Source organism: Ranitomeya imitator, chromosome 5, assembly GCF_032444005.1.
Source record: "Ranitomeya imitator isolate aRanImi1 chromosome 5, aRanImi1.pri, whole genome shotgun sequence".
In the NCBI taxonomy this organism is placed as follows: Eukaryota; Metazoa; Chordata; class Amphibia; order Anura; family Dendrobatidae; genus Ranitomeya; species Ranitomeya imitator.
In genome coordinates this window covers 190,185,645-190,204,893 of record NC_091286.1, presented here as the reverse complement: position 1 = coordinate 190,204,893, position 19,249 = coordinate 190,185,645, and the positions used below count along the sequence as shown (strand labels likewise).

General features: G+C 44.3%; 1 protein-coding gene across 2 annotated transcripts in view; it reads right to left on the bottom strand.

Moving 5' to 3' along the window:
• Window positions 1–19,249, bottom strand: part of LYST (lysosomal trafficking regulator) — a 604,516-nt gene that overhangs the window by 566,092 nt on the left and 19,175 nt on the right. For both annotated transcript variants that reach the window (XM_069769439.1, XM_069769441.1), the window contains exon 2: window positions 17,044–17,233. In XM_069769439.1, coding sequence (XP_069625540.1) covers window positions 17,044–17,226 — 183 coding nt within the window. In that variant the 5' untranslated portion in view covers window positions 17,227–17,233. The remainder of the gene's footprint in view (window positions 1–17,043; window positions 17,234–19,249) is intronic.

The window sequence follows — 19,249 nt, the reverse complement described above, 5'->3', positions numbered from 1 at the left end:
AAAAGCGGTCACACACAACCCATATGACGGACATTTTTTGAGAGACAGGGAGATCCGAAATAAAGTCCATGGAAATGTGCGTCCAAGGCCTCTTCGGGATAGGCAAAGGTAACAACAATCCACTGGCCCGAGAACAGCAAGGCTTAGCCCGAGCGCAAACTCCACAAGACTGCACGAAAGAACGCACATCCCTCGACAAGGAAGGCCACCAAAAAGACCTGGCCACCAAGTCTCTAGTACCAAATATTCCAGGATGACCTGCCAACACAGAAGAATGGACCTCGGAGATGACTCTACTGGTCCAATTATCCGGAACAAACAGTCTTTCCGGCGGACAACGATCAGGCTTATCCGCCTGAAACTCCTGCAAAGCATGTCGCAAGTCTGGGGAGACAGCCAACAAAATCACCCCATCCCTAAGGATACCAGTGGGCTCAGAATTTCCAGGGGAGTCAGGCACAAAACTCCTAGAAAGAGCATCCGCCTTCACATTCTTTGAACCTGGCAGGTATGAAACCACAAAATTGAAACGGGAGAAAAACAGTGACCAACGAGCCTGTCTAGGATTCAGACGCTTGGCAGACTCAAGGTACATCAGATTTTTGTGATCAGTCAAGACCACCACACGATGTCTAGCACCCTCAAGCCAATGACGCCACTCCTCAAATGCCCACTTCATTGCCAAAAGCTCCCGATTACCCACATCATAATTCCGTTCAGCGGGCGAAAATTTTCTAGAAAAGAACGCACATGGCTTCATCACTGAGCCATCGGAGCTTCTCTGTGACAAAACCGCCCCAGCTCCGATCTCGGAAGCATCAACCTCAACCTGAAAAGGAAGCGACGTATCTGGCTGACGCAACACAGGAGCAGAAGAAAACCGGCGCTTAAGTTCCTGAAAGGCCTCCACAGCCGCAGGAGACCAATCGGTAACATCAGCACCCTTTTGAGTCAAATCCGTCAAAGGCTTAACAACACTAGAAAAATTAGTTATGAAGCGACGATAAAAATTAGCAAAGCCCAAGAACTTCTGTAGACTCTTAAGAGATGTAGGCTGCGTCCAGTCACAAATAGCCTGAACCTTGACGGGATCCATCTCAATAGTAGAAGGGGAAAAAATATACCCCAAAAAAGAAATCTTCTGGACTCCAAAGAGACATTTAGAACCCTTTACAAACAAAGAATTGGCCCGCAGGACCTGAAACACCTTCCTGACCTGCTGAACATGAGACTCCCAGTCATCAGAAAAAAACAAAACATCATCCAAATACACGATAATAAATTTATCCAGATATTCACGGAAAATATCGTGCATAAAAGACTGGAAGACAGAAGGAGCATTAGAAAGTCCAAAAGGCATCACCAAATACTCGAAATGGCCCTCAGGCGTATTAAATGCGGTTTTCCACTCATCACCCTGCTTTATCCGCACAAGATTATACGCACCCCGAAGATCAATCTTAGTGAACCATTTAGCCCCCTTAATGCGAGCGAACAAATCAGTCAACAATGGCAAAGGATACTGATATTTGACTGTAATCTTATTCAAAAGACGATAATCTATGCAAGGCCTCAAGGAACCATCTTTTTTGGCCACAAAAAAAAAACCTGCTCCCAAAGGGGACGAAGATGGACGGATATGTCCCTTTTCCAAGGACTCCTTAACATAATTCCGCATAGCAGTATGCTCTGGCAACTGACAGATTGAACAAAGGACCTTTAGGGAATTTACTGCCAGGAATCAAATCTATAGCACAATCGCAATCCCTGTGAGGAGGAAGCGAACTGAGCTTAGGCTCCTCAAAAACCTCCCGATAATCAGACAAAAATACCGGAACCTCAGAAGGAGTAGATGAAGCGATAGAAATCGGAGATGCATCATCATGAACCCCCTGACATCCCCAGCTTAACACAGACATTGTTTTCCAGTCCAGGACTGGGTTATGAGTTTGTAACCATGGCAGACCAAGCACTAAGACATCATGTAAATTATACAGTACCAGGAAGCGAATCACCTCCTGATGAACGGGAGTCATACGCATGGTCACTTGTGTCCAGTACTGAGGTTTATTCATAGCCAAAGGTGTAGAGTCAATTCCTTTCAAAGGAATAGGAACTTCCAGAGGTTCCAGACTAAACCCACAGCGATTGGCAAATGACCAATCCATAAGACTCAGGGCAGCGCCTGAATCCACATAGGCATCGACGGAAATGGATGATAATGAACAAATCAGCGTCACAGACAGATTGAACTTAGACTGTAAAGTACCAATGGCAACAGACTTATCAACCTTTTTTGTGCGTTTAGAGCATGCTGATATAACATGAGCTGAATCACCACAATAAAAACACAATCCATTTTTCCGCCTATAATTTTGCCGTTCACTTCTGGACTGAATTCTATCACATTGCATTATCTCAGGTGCCTGTTCAGAAGACACCGCCAAATGGTGCACAGGTTTGCGCTCCCGTAAACGCCGATCAATCTGAATAGCCATAGTCATGGACTCATTCAGACCTGTAGGCGCCGGGAACCCCACCATAACATCTTTAATGGCCTCAGAAAGGCCATCTCTGAATTTTGCAGCCAGAGCGCACTCATTCCACTGAGTAAGCACCGACCATTTCCGAAATTTCTGACAATATATTTCTGCTTCATCTTGCCCCAGAGAGAGAGCCAATAAAGCTTTTTCAGCCTGAATCTCTAGGTTAGGTTCCTCATAGAGCAAACCCAATGCCAGAAAAAATGCATCCACATTGAGCAACGCAGGATCCCCTGGTGCCAATGCAAATGCCCAATTCTGAGGGTCACCCCGCAGGAAAGATATAACAATCTTGACCTGCTGAGCAGGGTCTCCAGAGGAGCGAGATTTCAAGGAAAGAAACAACTTGCAATTGTTCCTAAAATTCAGAAAACTAGATCTATCTCCAGAAAAAAACTCTGGGACAGGAATTCTAGGTTCAGACATAGGCGTATGTACAACAAAATCTTGTATATTTTGAACCTTAGCAGCAAGATTATTCAGGCTGGAAGCCAAACTCTGGACGTCCATGATAAACAGCTGAGGTCAGAGCCATTCAAGGATTAAGAGGAGGAAAGAAGCAGTCAAGCTGCAATTAAGGCTAGGCAGCAAACACTGAGGAGGGGAAAAAAAAAAAAAAAAACTTCCTCAGACTACTTTTCCTCCTACTTCAGCCAAAACGATGAACAATTTTTTTAAGGCCGGCTATACTGTCATGATCCCAATGGCAGGGGATCACAAAAGGACAAGCACAAAAACAAAACAAGCTCTAGGGTGATGGAACCTGAGCTGACCGCGATCCTGAACCTAAACACACAACTAGCAGTAGCCGGGGAACGTGCCTACGATGATTCCTAGACGTCTCGCGCCAGCCGAAGGATTAACTTCCCCTATAAGAAGAAACACAGACCTCACTTGCCTCCAGAGAAACACCCCACAGAAATAGCAGCCCCCCACATGTAATAACGGTGAAATGAGAGGAAAGCACATACGTAGTTATGAAAATAGAATCAGCAAAAATGAGGCCCGCTAAAGCTAGATAGCAGAGGATACAAAAGTGAACTGCGCGGTCAGCGAAAAACCCTTCAAAAAACCCATCCTGAAATTACTTGAACTCATGTGCCAACTCATGGAACATGAGGAGTAATTTCAGCCCACTAGAGCAACCAGCAGCAAGGAATCACATATCTGCAAGCTGGACTAAGACAAAAAATTAAGCAAAACGTGGAACAGGAAAATCAAAACTTAGCTTGTCCTGAAGATAACAGACGCAGGGAGCAGAGGTAAAAAGACACGCTGATTACATTGATAGCCGGCGAGGAAATGACAAAAAAGCCAGGGTAAATAGGAAACTCCCATAACCTGATGGAACAGGTGAACACCAGAGACCGCAGAGAACACAAGTCACCCAGTACCATCAGTAACCACCAGAGGGAGCCCAAAAACAGAACTCACAACAGGATACCACATGAATGTAGTCCAGAGTTACGCATCTTGGAAATTGTAGATGAAGAACAGTGGTTGCACTATGATAAAATTTTTCTCTGGGAGGTTCTATTTATTGCTAGGAAAGCAATAGCACTAAGGTGGATGGGGGGGAAGCCTCCTACTATTAATCAGTGGAAAAAATAATGAATTATATAATACCATATGAGAATACATTACATAGAAATAGAAGATGCCCTCAGAAATTCCATAAGATATGGGAGAGATGGTGTGACTCACCCTTAACACATCTATCCTCTAATGCCATGACTTCATCTATCTCATGATATGAACCTTGATGTTGTCCCTGTCAACATATGGAAGGTGATGATGTGTGTAAACTGCAAGAATGTACTTTTATTATGACCCAAACTGGTACGTGATCTGAATTTTGATAGAGAACATGTTAATTCAATTGGGTGTGCAATGCTTCACAATGGAAAATTATCCTAATATGCTAAGTTCTATATTGTTTGTTCACATTTTTTTTATTTCTTTACTCTATTATTGAGAGTGTAATGTTACCTACATGTTATTTTAAAGGGTGACTGTTTGGATCATTCTGACTATATACCGTGATATTATATGTTTGTAACTTTATTCTGTGGAATCTTTCCATAAAAAGAGTTTTAAAAAAAAATTCATAATATAAAATTAACTGAAACAAATAACAAATTTTACCTTTGAATATTGAGGTAGAAACTAAATTTCACATTTTTTTTAATGATCCTCCTTTGAGTGGGAAAAAAGCTATTAGTTACCATATATAATCGAGTATAAGCCAACCCGAGTATAAGCCGAGGCACCTAATTTTGCCACGGAAAACTGGGTAAGCTTATTGACTTGAGTATAAGCAGGGTATGCATTGTCCCCTCATCCCTGTCCTGGTATGCGTGGCTCCTCCCGTCGCTGCCCTGGTATGTGGATCTCCCATCCTGTCCTGCTATGTGTGGCTCCCCTTGTTGTATGCATGACTCCCCCTGTTGTATGCATGGCTCCCACGGTCCCGCATGACTCACCCGCCCTCAACATCATTGTATGTATGGCTCACTCCCCCCGTCCTACTCAACCTGCTCACGCTTTCGCAGTATCTCCATTGTCCCAGCGCGGCAACTCTCCTGTGCTGAGTGGTCACATGTTACTGCTCATTAAGGTAATGAATATGCGCTCTAATGGGAGTGGAGACGCGTGCATATTCATTACCTCAATGAGTGGTACCACCTGACCGCTCAGCACAGGGAGAGGCGCCGGGACGGAGATGCAGCAATGAACGGCGGGAGGAGGGTGATTATGATGTCTTCGGCTAGCCGGCCCCTGCTGCTGCTCCACCACTCCTCCTCCCCTGCCGGCTTTCTGGACAATGACTCGTGTATAAGCCGGGGGTGGGGCGTCTTCAGCACGTGTGTCCGACATAATCCAATTAATAATGACTGTCCCACGACGATCTCCCGTGGAGAGCTGTCACATCAGCAGATGCGACCGCTCTCCAGGGGCTCCGGTAATAAAATAACGGAAATAATCCTCGACACTGTATCACTCCGCCACCGATAGGTCACCTGAGTTCACCTCTCACTTGCGGCACTACAGCGTGAGAATTTTTTCACGGCTGTAGTGCCGTAAAGTGAACTCCGATGATACACTGCGGGAGGGTTATATTCGGTCAGTGTGTCATCGGAGGGCCTATAGAGCGGTCACGTCTGCTGGTGTGACCACTCTATAGGGGAGATCGTCGTGGGACACTCGTTATTAAAGAAGGACTGCGTCAGAACAGGGAGTATTTGTGTTTTTTTTAATTTTTTGCAGGTGATCAATGGCTTTGATTGGATTAAGGCTGTGTGTACACGTTGCGTTTTTTTCCCGGTTTTTCCCGATAAAAACGCTATAAAACCGCAAAAAAAACCGCATACAATAAGCATCCCATCATTTAGAATGAATTCCGCATGTTTTGTGCACATGATGCTTTTTTTTTTTTCCGCATCGCGGTAAAAACCGCAGCATGTTCATTAATTTGGAAATTTTTTTGCGGATTTCCCACTACAAAATGCATTAAGAAGTGTCCGGGAAAAAATGCGGCAAAAACGCGTCAAACCGCGGCAAAAACGCGTCAAAACCACGGCAAAATCACCCACGTCATTTTTTTTTAATTAAAGAAATGGCGTGCAGAATGTGTGTTTCTTTAACCTTTGTCCGGGTGAGTAGGTACAATTGTAACTATTCCATTTTAAAATTGCAATAACTTTTTTTTTTTCGAAAAGCCGTAGAGGGCTGAAATTTCGTGACATCTCTGCAGTTTTGGTCCAGAATACATTGGCCAAATTTAAAAATATATATGAAGGTACAATTGTACCTCTGCAGCCTGTTAACGTTGTAAAATTATGCAGCCTGAGGAAGCTTAACTATTTATATACCATTTTATCTATATCTGTCTATCTATCTGTCTGTCTGTGTGTAAACACTACTCTTCCATGGAATATGTAAAATAAGAGGTTGGACAAGGAAATGACATCACAATTCTTTTTTTTTTTAAATAATAGATCTTTATTTAGGTTACAAAAACGCATACAAATCCGCATGAAAAAAACGCATAAAAAACACACAAAAAATGCGCGGATTCAGGCGCTTTCTGCCAAGAGGTGCAGATTCTGTGCAGAAAATTCTCCAGGCAAATCTGCAAAGTGTGCACATAACCTTATAGATGCTTCTCCATTACTAAGCCGTGGACTTGATGTTACCTGACAATACAAAGGTGACATCAACCCCACAAATATGTGGGAAGAGCCGGGAAAAGCGCCAGAATTGACGCATCTAATAGATGTGCCTTTTCTGGGCAGCTGCGGTCTTCTATTTTTAGGCCAATATCCATGGCCCCTTAACCAGCCTGAGAATACCAGCCACCAGCTGTGAGCTTTAGCAAGGCTGGTTGTCAAAAATGGGGGGGGGAAGGCCAAGCCATTTTTTTAAATAAAAAAAAAAAACAGTGTGGGGACCCCTCTATTCTTGACAACCAACTTTGCTGAACATGACAGCTGAGGATAGAAAATACAAGGGAACTCATGCTGTTTTTTTTTATTTATTTATTTAAAGCGCAGGTGGTGGCTGATGAATACTACCCCCATCAGCCGCTCCTACTGTCACTGTTATTAGCAGCAGGGGTAGGCTGATGGGAGTAATAGTCCCACCAGCCACCACCTGCTGTCTCATCACTTCAATGTAACTCTCATCATGATGATTGATGAGAGCCATGTTCAGCACGTGGTGCCGTGGAACAGCACTTACTGTAACACGTCCTCTGGACCTCAGTTTGTTGTAAAAAAAAATCCTATTAGCCCTTAGAAAAATGAAAAACTTAGGGCTAAAACATTTTAGTAGTAATTTATTCTTTCTTTACCGCTCAGTGGTATAAAATTCTGTGAGGCACATGTGGTGTTAATATGATCACTGCACCCCTAGATGAATTCATTGGGGAGTGGTTTGTAAAATTAGTTCACATATTAAGTGACTTCAAATGTGATGTGGTCACTAAAAAAAAAATCGTGTTGTAAAAAATGGTAGTTACTTACCGATAACGGTATTTCTCTGATCCCATGATGGCACCATGGAGAGAGAGGGGTCCGCCCCCAGGGACAGGAAACCTACAGGTGAAAAAGGGCGTACCTCTCTCCCACATCAGTTGGATTACAGAGCCTTATACAGAACTTCAGCTGCAACTCAATATTTGCACAAATTAAACTTAACCTATTTAACTTAAGAGAGGCACCGTGACTAAAATTAATTACTAGTACATTACAATGTGCACACCTGTGTGTGAAAAGGGAGGGAATATACGGGTGCCATCATGGGATCAGAGAAATACCGTTATCGGTAAATAACTACCATTTTCTCTATCCCCATGATGGCACCACGGAGAGATTTGCATAGATAGAACTCTTAGGGAGGGACCACTGCCTCTAGAACCCTTCGCCCAAAGGTAGGATCAGAGGAGGTCAAGTCTAAACGGTAATGTTTGAAAAATGTAGACTGGGAAGACCAAGTGGCCGCTCTACATATCTGTTGTATTGAAGCGCCAGCTTTCTCCGCCCAGGATGATGCCACTGCTCTGGTAGAATGAGCCTTTATATTCTCCGGGATGGCTGTCCCACAGGATGAGTAGGATAGGGCGATGGCGTCTCTTATCCATCTCGCTAACGTGGCTTTCGATGCTTTTTGTCCCTTCCGTGGACCCTGGAAGCAGACAAACAGAGCCCTATCCTTCCTGCACTCCCTAGTGGCTGATAGATATTGGACCAGACATCTTTTTACGTCTAGGGTATGCTGTGTTTTTTCCCCCTCATTTTTAGGGTTGGGACAAAAGGAGGGCAAAGAAATCTCTTGCGTTCTGTGAAATTGTGACGCTATTTTAGGGAAGTAAGCCGGGTCAGTTTTAAGAATGACTCTGTCCTCGAGTATCTGAGTAAAGGGTGGGCATGCAGATAACGCTTGTATATCGCTGACACGACGAGCCGAGGTTAGGGCCACTAGGAGTGTGGTTTTTAGCGATAAGATCTTTAAGGGAACTTCTGCCAGGGGCTCAAAGGGAGGTTTGGTTAGAGCAGGGGTCCCCAACTCCAGTCCTCAAGGCCCACCAACATGTCATGTTTTCAGGATTTCCTTAGTCTTGCCCAGGTAATAATTGCATCACCTGTGCAATGCAAAGGAAATCCTGAAAACATGACCTGTTGGTGGGCCTTGAGGACTGGAGTTGGGGACCCCTGGGTTAGAGCATTTAATACAAGGTTTAGATCCCACGGAGGAGAATTGTGCAGGGGAATAGGCCTGGACCTACTTGAGGCTTTAATAAATCGCATGACCCAGCGATTTCTGGCCAAATCATAATTATACAATGCTCCCAAGGCTGCTACTGGACCTTTAGAGTACTTGTAGCCAAACCTTTTTCCAAACCTTTCTGTAGGAACTCAAGGATTTTCTCTATTGGGATCTCCCCGGACGGAGATTCTTTACATTTGGGTGAAATACCGGACCCTGGGATAAAAGTTTCGGAGTGTCTGGTAGAACCCATGGGCTTGATATGGACATTTTTCTTAGCCAAGAAAACCATATTCTGTGGGGCCAGAAAGGAGCTATTACTATCACTGTTTCTCCCTCCTCCCAAATTTTCCTCAACACTAAGGGGATGAGAGATATCGAAGGGAACGCGTAGGCGAGGTGATAGTTCCAGGGAATTGTTAGGGCATCTAGAGCTACTGGGCCCCCCCGGGGATCGATTTAGCAGAATGTTTTTACTTTGTGGTTTTGGCTGTTCGCGAATAGGTCTATTTCTGGCAGTCCCCAGAGATTCACGATTTGGTTGAATACCGACTGGTTTAGTTCCCACTCCCCCTGCTTTAAGCATGTTCTGCTCAGGAAGTCTGCAGTTTGGTTTTCTGAGCCTTTTAAGTGGAGAGCTGTCAAGGACTTTAGACTGTGTTCTGTTATGTGGAAGATGGATTGGGTTACCTCCATCAATGCTCGACACCTGGTGCCCCCTTGGTGGTTTAAATATGCAACCACTACTTGGTTGTCCGAAAAGACTTTTACGTGATGGGAGTGAAGGAGATTTAGAAAGTGCGTTAGGGCCAGTTTTACCGCTAACAGTTCTTTCATGTTTGAAGAAGCTAGCTCTTGACTTTTGCTCCAATTCCCCTGCGCCACTTGATCGTCTATATGTGCTTCCCACCCCCAGGGGCTTGCATCCGTCGTTAGAATTTTTTCCGTCGGTAGTGCCCAAGGAACCCCCTTGGTTAAATTCCCTGGGTCTGCCCACCATACTAGGGAGTGTATCGTGTTTGATGAGATACTTAATTGCCCGTCTAAATTTCCGTGCAGAGATATGCCTGAATCTAAAGTCTCCCATTGTAGGTCCCGGGAATGACATTGTGCCCACTGCACGGCCGGGATACAGGCAGTCATAGAGCCCAGCAGGGACATTGCTTTCCTCAGAGTAGTGACTGGGGATACCGTCAACTGTAACACCGCCTGTGTCATTTTTTGAATCTTACCCTGAGGAAGGTAACACTTCTGCGTGATCGAGTCTAGGACTATCCCTAAGTACTCCTGTACCTGGGATGGCACTATTTTGGATTTGGGTATGTTTAGCAGCCACCCTAGACTCGACAGTGAAACCATGACCAAATCCAACTGTTGTTTGCAATGTTGGAATGATGTCCCTACCACGAGGAGGTCGTCCAGATAGGGAACTATTAGGATATTCTGTTTCCGTATGTGGGCCATCACTTCTGACATTATTTTCGTGAATACCCGAGGAGCGATGGCTATCCCGAAGGGGAGAGCCCGGAATTGGTAGTGTTTTACTTCCCCCTGGATATTCACTGCCAGTCTGAGATATTTTTGATGATGTCTGTGGATGGGCACATGGTAATATGCGTCTCGTAAGTCTAGAACAGTCATGAAACACATGGGAAAGAGTATTTTCACGCAAGATTTTATTGTCTCCATTTTGAAATGTTGAATCTCTAGGAAACTGTTTAATTTTTTGAGATTTATGATCGCTCTGTACGATCCGTCCGGTTTCCTGCGGAGGAAGAGGGGAGAATAGAAGCCCGTGCCTCTTTCCCGGTATGGGACTTCTTGCAACACTCCTTTCTGGATTAAGTTCAGAATTTCCTCCTGGAGAGCTGACTGTTCGTGCGACTGTTTCTGAGGTGTTATCATGAAGGAGTTGCCGGGAGGGATACGAAATTTGAGTCTGAGACCTTCTCGTTTTATATCTAGAATCCAGGGACTGTGAAATTTTTTCCCAGGCTGGAAGAAACCCGGCTAGTCTCCTTCCGACCCGGGGAGTACCTTCATTGTGATTTTTTATTATCAGGAGGGGGGGGGGGGTTTGTTGAACAAGAAGCCTCTGTTTTTGTTCCTTCTGTCTTCCCATCCACCTTTTGGGGGTCTTCTCCGCATGAATTTTCTGTTCCGAAAGGAACGCCTATAAGACCGGTTGGGAAACCCGGGGAAAGATTTTTTCTTATCCCCCGCTTTGTCAAGGATGTCGTCCAATGTTGACCCAAACAGAAATTCACCTTCGCAAGGTATTGAGCATAATTTGGTCTTCGTTTGCAAGTCCCCCGGTCAGCACTTTAGCCACAGAGCACGTCTTGCGGCATTTGAGAAGGAGGCCGACCTGGCTGCTAATCTAGCCGAATCCACCGATGCGTCGGCCAAGAAGGCTGCCGCCCCTTTCATTACGGACACTGACTTTTGGATTATCTCTCTTGAGACTTTTCCCTTTAGTTGGGAATCCAAGTGCTCGAGCCATACCATTAAGGCGCGGGCCGTACAAGTGGCTGCGATGGCTGGTTTTAGACCACCTCCTGCTGCTTCCCAGAAGTTTTTTAAGAAAGTGTCAGCTTTTTTGTCCATCAGGTCCTTTAGGGTACCCATGTCCTCGAAGGGCAGGGCGAATTTTTTAGAGGCCTTTGCTATGGCCACATCCAATTTTGGTGCCTTGCTCCAGGATGAGCAGGCTGGGTCATCAAACGGGTATTTTCTCTTAGGTTGCGTGTCCACGTTCAGGATGGCCGGCGGTATCGTCGGAGCGGCAAACCCGCTCTGCGGTAAGCCCCGCCCCCTTTCTGGGACGCGATGATGCCGGATGTGTTCATAGCACACATCCAAGATCATCGCTCCCCACCATAGGGCCCTGTGCTATATCTTGTGGCGACGCAGCGTCGCCGCAAGATATACGGACATGCTGCAATCTGAAAAGACGCGCAGCATGTCTGGAGTCGCAGGGCCGCCGCGTGCGTGTTACCACGCATAGTGGAGACGGGATTTCATTAAATCCCCTCCACTATGCTGTAACATCTGGACGCTGCGTGTTTGACGCTGCGGCTCTATGCAGCGTCAGACACGCAGCGTTTCCTGCACGTGGAAACATACCCTTAGGAGTCAAGAGAACTTTTTTGTCCGTTTTTTTCCATTCTTTTTTGATCAAAGAGTGAATTTTTTCATTTATCGGGAATACTCTTCTTTTCTTTTGTTCCAATCCACTGAACATTATATCCTGTGCCGTTCTCTTAGGACCATCATCTACCAGACCCATGGTCGTTCTGATGGCCTTTATCAGTGCGTCTGTCTCTTCGATAGGGAAACAACTGAGTCCCCCCTCTGAGGATAGCGAAGAGGTCTCGGATGCTGAAGAGTCGCTAGAATCAGATGTTTCACTCTCTGACTCGTCTATACTAGATTCAGGAGACTTGTGGCTTGATCTGCGTTTTTTCTTTGAAGTTTTAATGCCTTTGAGGGCACTTTCCACCTGACTTTTTATTAATGATTTTAGGTCTGAGGCAAACTTCGGAGATTCCTCCTGAATGGTTTTCTCTATGCAAGAGCCGCATAGCTTTTTCTCCCAGGAGGAAGGTAGCTCTTCTAAACATCTAGCACACACTTTGTGCTTTGATTTGCCTGTACATTTTCTTCCCTAGGAGAAAGAGTAACCCCGTATTACATTAGTACTTTCACGTAGATCACTCACCCCTTGTGAATAAGAGATACCGTCTCTGGCCTGGGGACTATATCCACTGGATTCGTCACCGGTCACGTAGTTTTTTCAGAGACCCAGCTGCGCTGTGACCCTGAGCGTCCACTGCTGCTGCGCTGCTGAGAGGAAGCGTTTCCCTTGCGCTGATGCTGTGAGCGCTGGTGCCGCTGTACCTGCACTTGCTCAGAAGACAATTGTACACACTCCTGTGCATCTTGCTGCTCCTTGTCACTCATAGTGGCCTCCACACTGCGTTTTAGTGAAGAGGAGGTTTAATCCACACATTCCCTTGGAAGTGCTCCTTTTTAAATTTGCCGCCGTCGAAAGTGGCGATCTGCGCATGCGCACACACTACTTCCGGTCCAGACCACGGGCGCCCCATAGGGAAGAAATACTCGGGGACGCCCGCGCGCGCTCTAGCGTTCCGCCTGCCGGCCCTGCCGCACCGTACTTCCGGTTTAGGCGGCCGGCGTTTCCAGCGGTCCCATGTGCGCTTTACTGCGCTCCTGCGTCTGGCCCTCATGCTAGCGTAGCCGCCGTTACCTCCATGTACCGTTAGTGGTACGGAGGCTGTATCGGTGACCGCCGTCACCTGCCTGCTTCCTCTCCCCCTTTTTTTTTTTTCCCTGGGGAAGGCAGGCTCGATCCTCTTCACTGCCTCCCCCCACCACACTCACCCATAGGACCCGCCGACCCCAGCGGTGGTGCTTCAGGGCCGGAGAAAAGGGGGGAGAAAACCTGCTGGATCCAGCCACGACGAATCCTTCAGGTACGTGCTGTAGGTTCCCCGTCAGGGACAGGAAACCAACTGATGTGGGAGAGAGGTACGCCCTTTTTCACCTGTAGGTTTCCTGTCCCTGGGGGCGGACCCCTCTCTCTCCGTGGTGCCATCATAAGGATAGAGAAATAAGAAATCACTGTTCAAATTTTAACCCTTAGGAAATGTTTCCACGGAAAGTATTCCTTTAGTATTTACTGCGGATTGGACACTGCGTACATCTACAGCGTCCAATCTGCAGCATCCAGATGTTACAGCTAAGTGGAGGGGATTTTATGAAATCCCATCTCCATTATGCATACAAAGACACAGGTGGCAGACCTGCGTAACTGGACATGCGGCGCATCTTTCTAGACCACAGCATGTCTATTTGTCTAGCGGAGACGCTCAGTCTCCCCAAGATAAAGAACACAGCCTATGTATAGGATGTGGTGATTCCGCCTGTGTTCATGGAATCACCGCGCGTACTAAAGGGGGCAGCGCTCTGGGCGGAGCGTGGCATCACATTTTTTGGCACTGTCCAAAAATCGAAATTTAGGGAAAGATATTTCTAGCTTAATTACGGTAACCAAACTACCAAAAGCAATATTACAATCTCTATAGATTTGACTCTTCTTTCTTTAGAGATAGAATTTATAAGCCACCAATTTAGAGCAATCCTGGTACACATCTTTTTAACCTTTAAAAATGTCATTGGAACATGCTGGAAGTAAACAACGATTCCTAGAATATGCAACATTATCAAAAAAATCTCCTTACACAACTTCTATGAACAGAGATTTGCTATTGTGAACAATTTGTGAAAAATATTTCTGTAAATGGGAACCTTTGTTAGATTACTTGAACCAACACTTCTACTTATGAGAAAACATTTTTATTTAAACGTGTTATAAAACAGTTCTGTAAAGCTGACAGTGCTGATAATACAGTTACTTTTTATATTTTAATATGTATAATTTGTGTTTATCCCTTTGTATCTTACTATTCCCTTTCACCTCATCCCTAATAAAACACGTACATCTCTCTTACCTTCCAATTCTTCCATCTCTCTTTTGTCGCCCCCAATATTATTATTATTTCTAGGGTATACTTTTTTAAGTGTTAAAATGGAATGGTCTGCGGGCGTCACGTTGAATTTGCAGAGCCCTGATGTACCTAAACAGTAGAAACCCCCTGACAGTGACCCCATATTGGAAACTAGACCCCAAAGGAACGTATCTAGATGTGTTGTAAGAACTTTGAACCTCCAAATGTTTCACTAAAGTTTATAACGCAGAGCCGTGAAAATAAAAAATAATTTTTTTTCCCACAAAAATGATTTTTTTAGCCCCCAAGTTTTTACTTTCGCAAGGGTAACAGGAGAAATTGAACTGCAAAAGTTGTTGTCCAATTTGTCCTGAGTACGCTGATACCACATATGTGGGGGCAAACCATTGTTTGGGTGCACATCGGGGCTCGGAAAGGAAGAAGAGGCGTTTTGGAATATAGACTTTGATGGAATGGTCTGCGGGCATCAAGTTGCGTTTGCAGAGCCCCTGATGTGCCTAAACATTGGAAACCCCCCCAATTCTAACTCCAACCCTAACCCCAACACACTCCTAACCCTAATCCCAACCCTAACCATCCCTAACCACACCCCTAACCCCAACACACCCCTAACCCTAATCCCAACCCTAACCACACCCCTAATCCAAACATAATCCAAACTCTAACCCCAACTCTAGCCCCAACCCTAACCTTAACTTTAGCCCCAACCCTAACCTTAACTTTAGCCCCAAACCTAATGAGGAAATGGAAATAAATGTTTTTATTTTATTAGTTTTCCCTAACTAAGGGGGTGATAAAGGGGGGGGTTGATTTACTATATATAGCTTTTTATTGCAAAAAATAGTTTTTGCGTCACCACATTTTGAGAGTGATAATTTTTCCATATTTTGGTCCACTGAGTCATGTGAGGTCTTGTTTTTTGTGGGACGAGTTGATGTTTTTATTGGTACCATTTTCGGGCACATGACATTTTTTGATCGCTTTTTATTACAATTTTTGTTAGGTAGAATGAACAAAAACCAGCAATTCATGAATTTCTTTTGGGGGAGGCGTTTATACCTTTCCGCGTTTGGTAAAATGGATAAAGCAGTTTTATTCTTCAGGTTAGTACGATTACAGCGATACCTCATTTATATCTTTTTTTATGTTTTGGCGCTTTTATAAAATAAAAACTATTTTATATAAAAAATAATTATTTTTGCATCGCTTTATTCTGAGGGCTATAACTTTTTATTTTTTCGCTGATGACGCAGTATGGCAGCTCATTTTTTGCAGGACAAGATGACGTTTTCAGCCGTACCATGTTTATTTCTATCCATCTTTTTGATCGCGTATTATTCCACTTTTTATTTCGCGGTATGATGGTAAAGCATTGTTTTTTTCCTCTTTTTTTTTTTTTTTTTTTTACGGTGTTCACTGAAGGGGTTAACTAGTTGGACAGTTGTATAGGTCGGGTCGGTGCGGACGCAGTGATACTAAATATGTGTACTTTTATTTTTTTTTTATCCATATAAGAAATGTATTTATTGGAAGAATATTTTTTTTATTTAAAAAAATATTATATAACATAGAATTTTAAAAAATATATTTTTACACAGTGTAATTTTTTTTTTTTTTTACATTGTCTCAGGGTGGGACATCACTGTATAAAGTCAGATCGCTGACCTGACACTTTGCACAGCAACTGTGTCAGATCAGCGATCTGACAGGCAGTGCAGGAGGCTTGCCGGCGCCTGCTCTCAGCCGGCACTGACAAGCCACCTCCCCGCAAGACCTGGAGGACCCCCGCGGCCATCTTGGATCCGGGGCCTGGAGGGAGGAGAACGGAGGAGACCCTCGGAACAACGCGATCGAAGGGAGCCCCCTCCCTGCACGATGTTTCCCTATGCTACCGGAACGCTATGATCATGTTTGATCGCAGTGTTCCAGGGGTTAATGTGTCAGGAGCAGTCTGTGACCGCTCCTGGCACATAGTGCCGGATTGTCAGCTGTGATAATCAGCTGACACCCATCCGCGATCGGCGGCGCTCCCCCCGTGAGCGCGGCTACTCGCGTTGCTCATACTATTTCGTCTATGGGAAATAGGGCCCGGGTCACATGGACGGAATAGTACGTCCAAAGGTAGAAAGGGGTTAAGTAACTGACATCTTAGACCACCTGTAGAGTCCAGTATGTGTGATAGGAGAATATTTTCAAAATACACTGCAATGCTGTGTTTGATTGCAAGTTAAAGTCCTCTAAGAGAAAAAAAAAAAAGGAAAAGGAAATAAAAAAAATAAAAAGTTTAAATCCCTTTTTCCATTTATTAAAATAAAAAAATGAGACTGATCTATCAATATATAAAAATTGTAACAATATGTTAGACACCAAAAAGGAAGGCGCCAAAATGCATGAAAGGAACAACCTACAAGAAATGCAATAAAAACAGATCAATAACAGTATACAAAATGAAATCTTAGCATGCAAAAAAACAAAACCTCACATAGCAACATTGACACAAAATTATAGTTGCAATTCAAAAATGTAGACCCAAACCAATTTATTTAAGCACTAATATACAAGAAAACACTAATACATTTGGTAGTACTGTACTCAAACTGACCTGAAGAATATGGTCAGGTAATTTTTACCCAAAAATAAATTTTCATTGTTATTTTTGTAATGTAGCTAATACAACATACCGGACCAATAATTTTATTGAGTGTGGCTAGTAGCAGATGTCCTCGTCCATTCGTCAGGTATTCCACAAGTATTACTATATGGCTTTCGTCCTCTTCATCATCCTTAATCTCCCCCTGAACACTACAAAGTTTATTGACATCAGACAAAAATTCTCTAGCAATGTCATTGCAGTGGACATTCATGATGAATCTGAAAAAAAAACAAAACAAAAACAAATGACTTAAAATGAAACAACATTCACTGTACAATTCTGACCAGTGTGTCATCTTAGCTGATAACAACTCTGGAAACGCTTCAACGGATCACACTGATTCAGAGACTGCTTTATGTGACATATGGTACTTTAACATTTTGAAAATTTAGCAATTTATAAAAAAAAAAACTTTTGTGCCCTTAAAGGGAACCTGCCACCAGGTTTGGCTGATATGAGATACGGCCATCACCTTTCAGGGCTGATATACAGCATTCTATAATGCTATATATCTGCCCCAACCCGATCTGTAAGAGAAGAAAAATAACTTTTACTATAGTCACATGCGGGGTGGTCCGGTTCAAGGGCTTTCGCTCTTCTTGATCCGGGGCCTCTCATCTTCTTGGGATGGTGCCCTCCTTCTTGGATCGTGTGGATGACGAGTCTCTGCATCACCCACAGTCTGTTCTGCACCGCACTCCTGCTCAGATGTACTTATCTGCTCTTTTGCTCTTTTCAGAGTAAAATCCTGCAGTGCTCAGGCGCTAGGCCTCTCTGACCTTTCCCAGCGCCTGGGCATTGCAGTACTTTGCTCTGCTCTCAACAGGGTAGATAAGTACGCATGCACAGGAGCGCATTGCCAGGGAGACTGTGGATGATGCAGGGACACGTCATCCACACAAACCAAGAAGGGCAACATCGCAAGATGGGAGGTGCCGAAAGCCCTCAGCCCGGACCGCACCACAGTTGAGAATAATAAAAGTTATTTTTCTGGTCTTCCAGGTTGGGTTGAGGGCTTATATACAGCATTATGGAATGCTGTATAATCAGCCCCAAAAGGTGGTGGCCGTAAGTCATTTCAGCCAAACCTGGTGACAGGTTCACTTTAAACCAGAGAATTATATTACACAAAATAGTTAATGAATAACATGTCCCATATGTCTATTATACCTCAGCTCAATTCATAAACATATTTTTTTTGTTAAGATGTTAAAAGGGTTAAAAGTGACCAGCAGTTTCTCATTTGCCCAACAAAATTTACAAAACTATTTTTTAAGGACCTTTGAGATGCCTTTATGACAGAAAATACCCAAATGTGACACCATGCTACAAACTGCAACTCTCAAGGTGCTCAAAACCACATACAAGAACTTTATTAACCCTTCAGGTGATTCACAGGAAATAATGGAAAATGGACCCCAACATTTTTTGGTCAATTTCTCCTTAGTACACAGATTCCACATACAGTGCCTTGCGAAAGTATTCGGCTCCCTGGAACTGCTTCAAACATAAGGATACCAAATGTAAATTTTTGGTGAAGAATCAAAAACAAGTGGAACACAATTGTGAAGTTGAACGAAATTTACTATTTTAAATTTTTGTGGAAATTCAAAAACTGAAAAGTGGCGCGTGCAATATTATTTGGCCCTTTAACTTAATACTTTGTTGCTCCAACTTTTGCTGCGATTACAGCTGCAAGTCGCTTGGGGTATGTCTCTATGGCTGGGTTCACACTGCGTTGTGTGAACCCGTTTAACGGACTACGTTACACCGCAGCATAACACGGTGTAACGTAGTCCGTTAATGCCGCCATTACTTGTAATGACGAACGCATCGCTAGCGCACGCCCACAATGGGCGTGCGCTAGTGATGTGCCGTCATTGAGTGACAGACCCGAGACGCAGCCTGCAGCGTTTCCGGGTCCGTCACTCCTAGCGCAGATGGAGCTAGCAGATGCTCCATCTGCGCTAGCGTAGTGCCAAAGTCGTCACTTGCGTTAGTGCAGTCCGTTTAACGGATTTGTTGAACGGACTGCACAACGCAAGTGTGAACCTAGCCTATCAGTTCTGTACATCGAGAGATTGAAATTATTGCACATTGTTCCTTGGCAAACATATCAAGCTCAGTGAGGTTTGGTGGAGATCGTTTGTGAACAGCAATTTTTAGCTTTTTCCACAGATTCTCGATTGGATTTTGACTTGGCCATTCTATCACCTGGATATGTTTATTTGTGA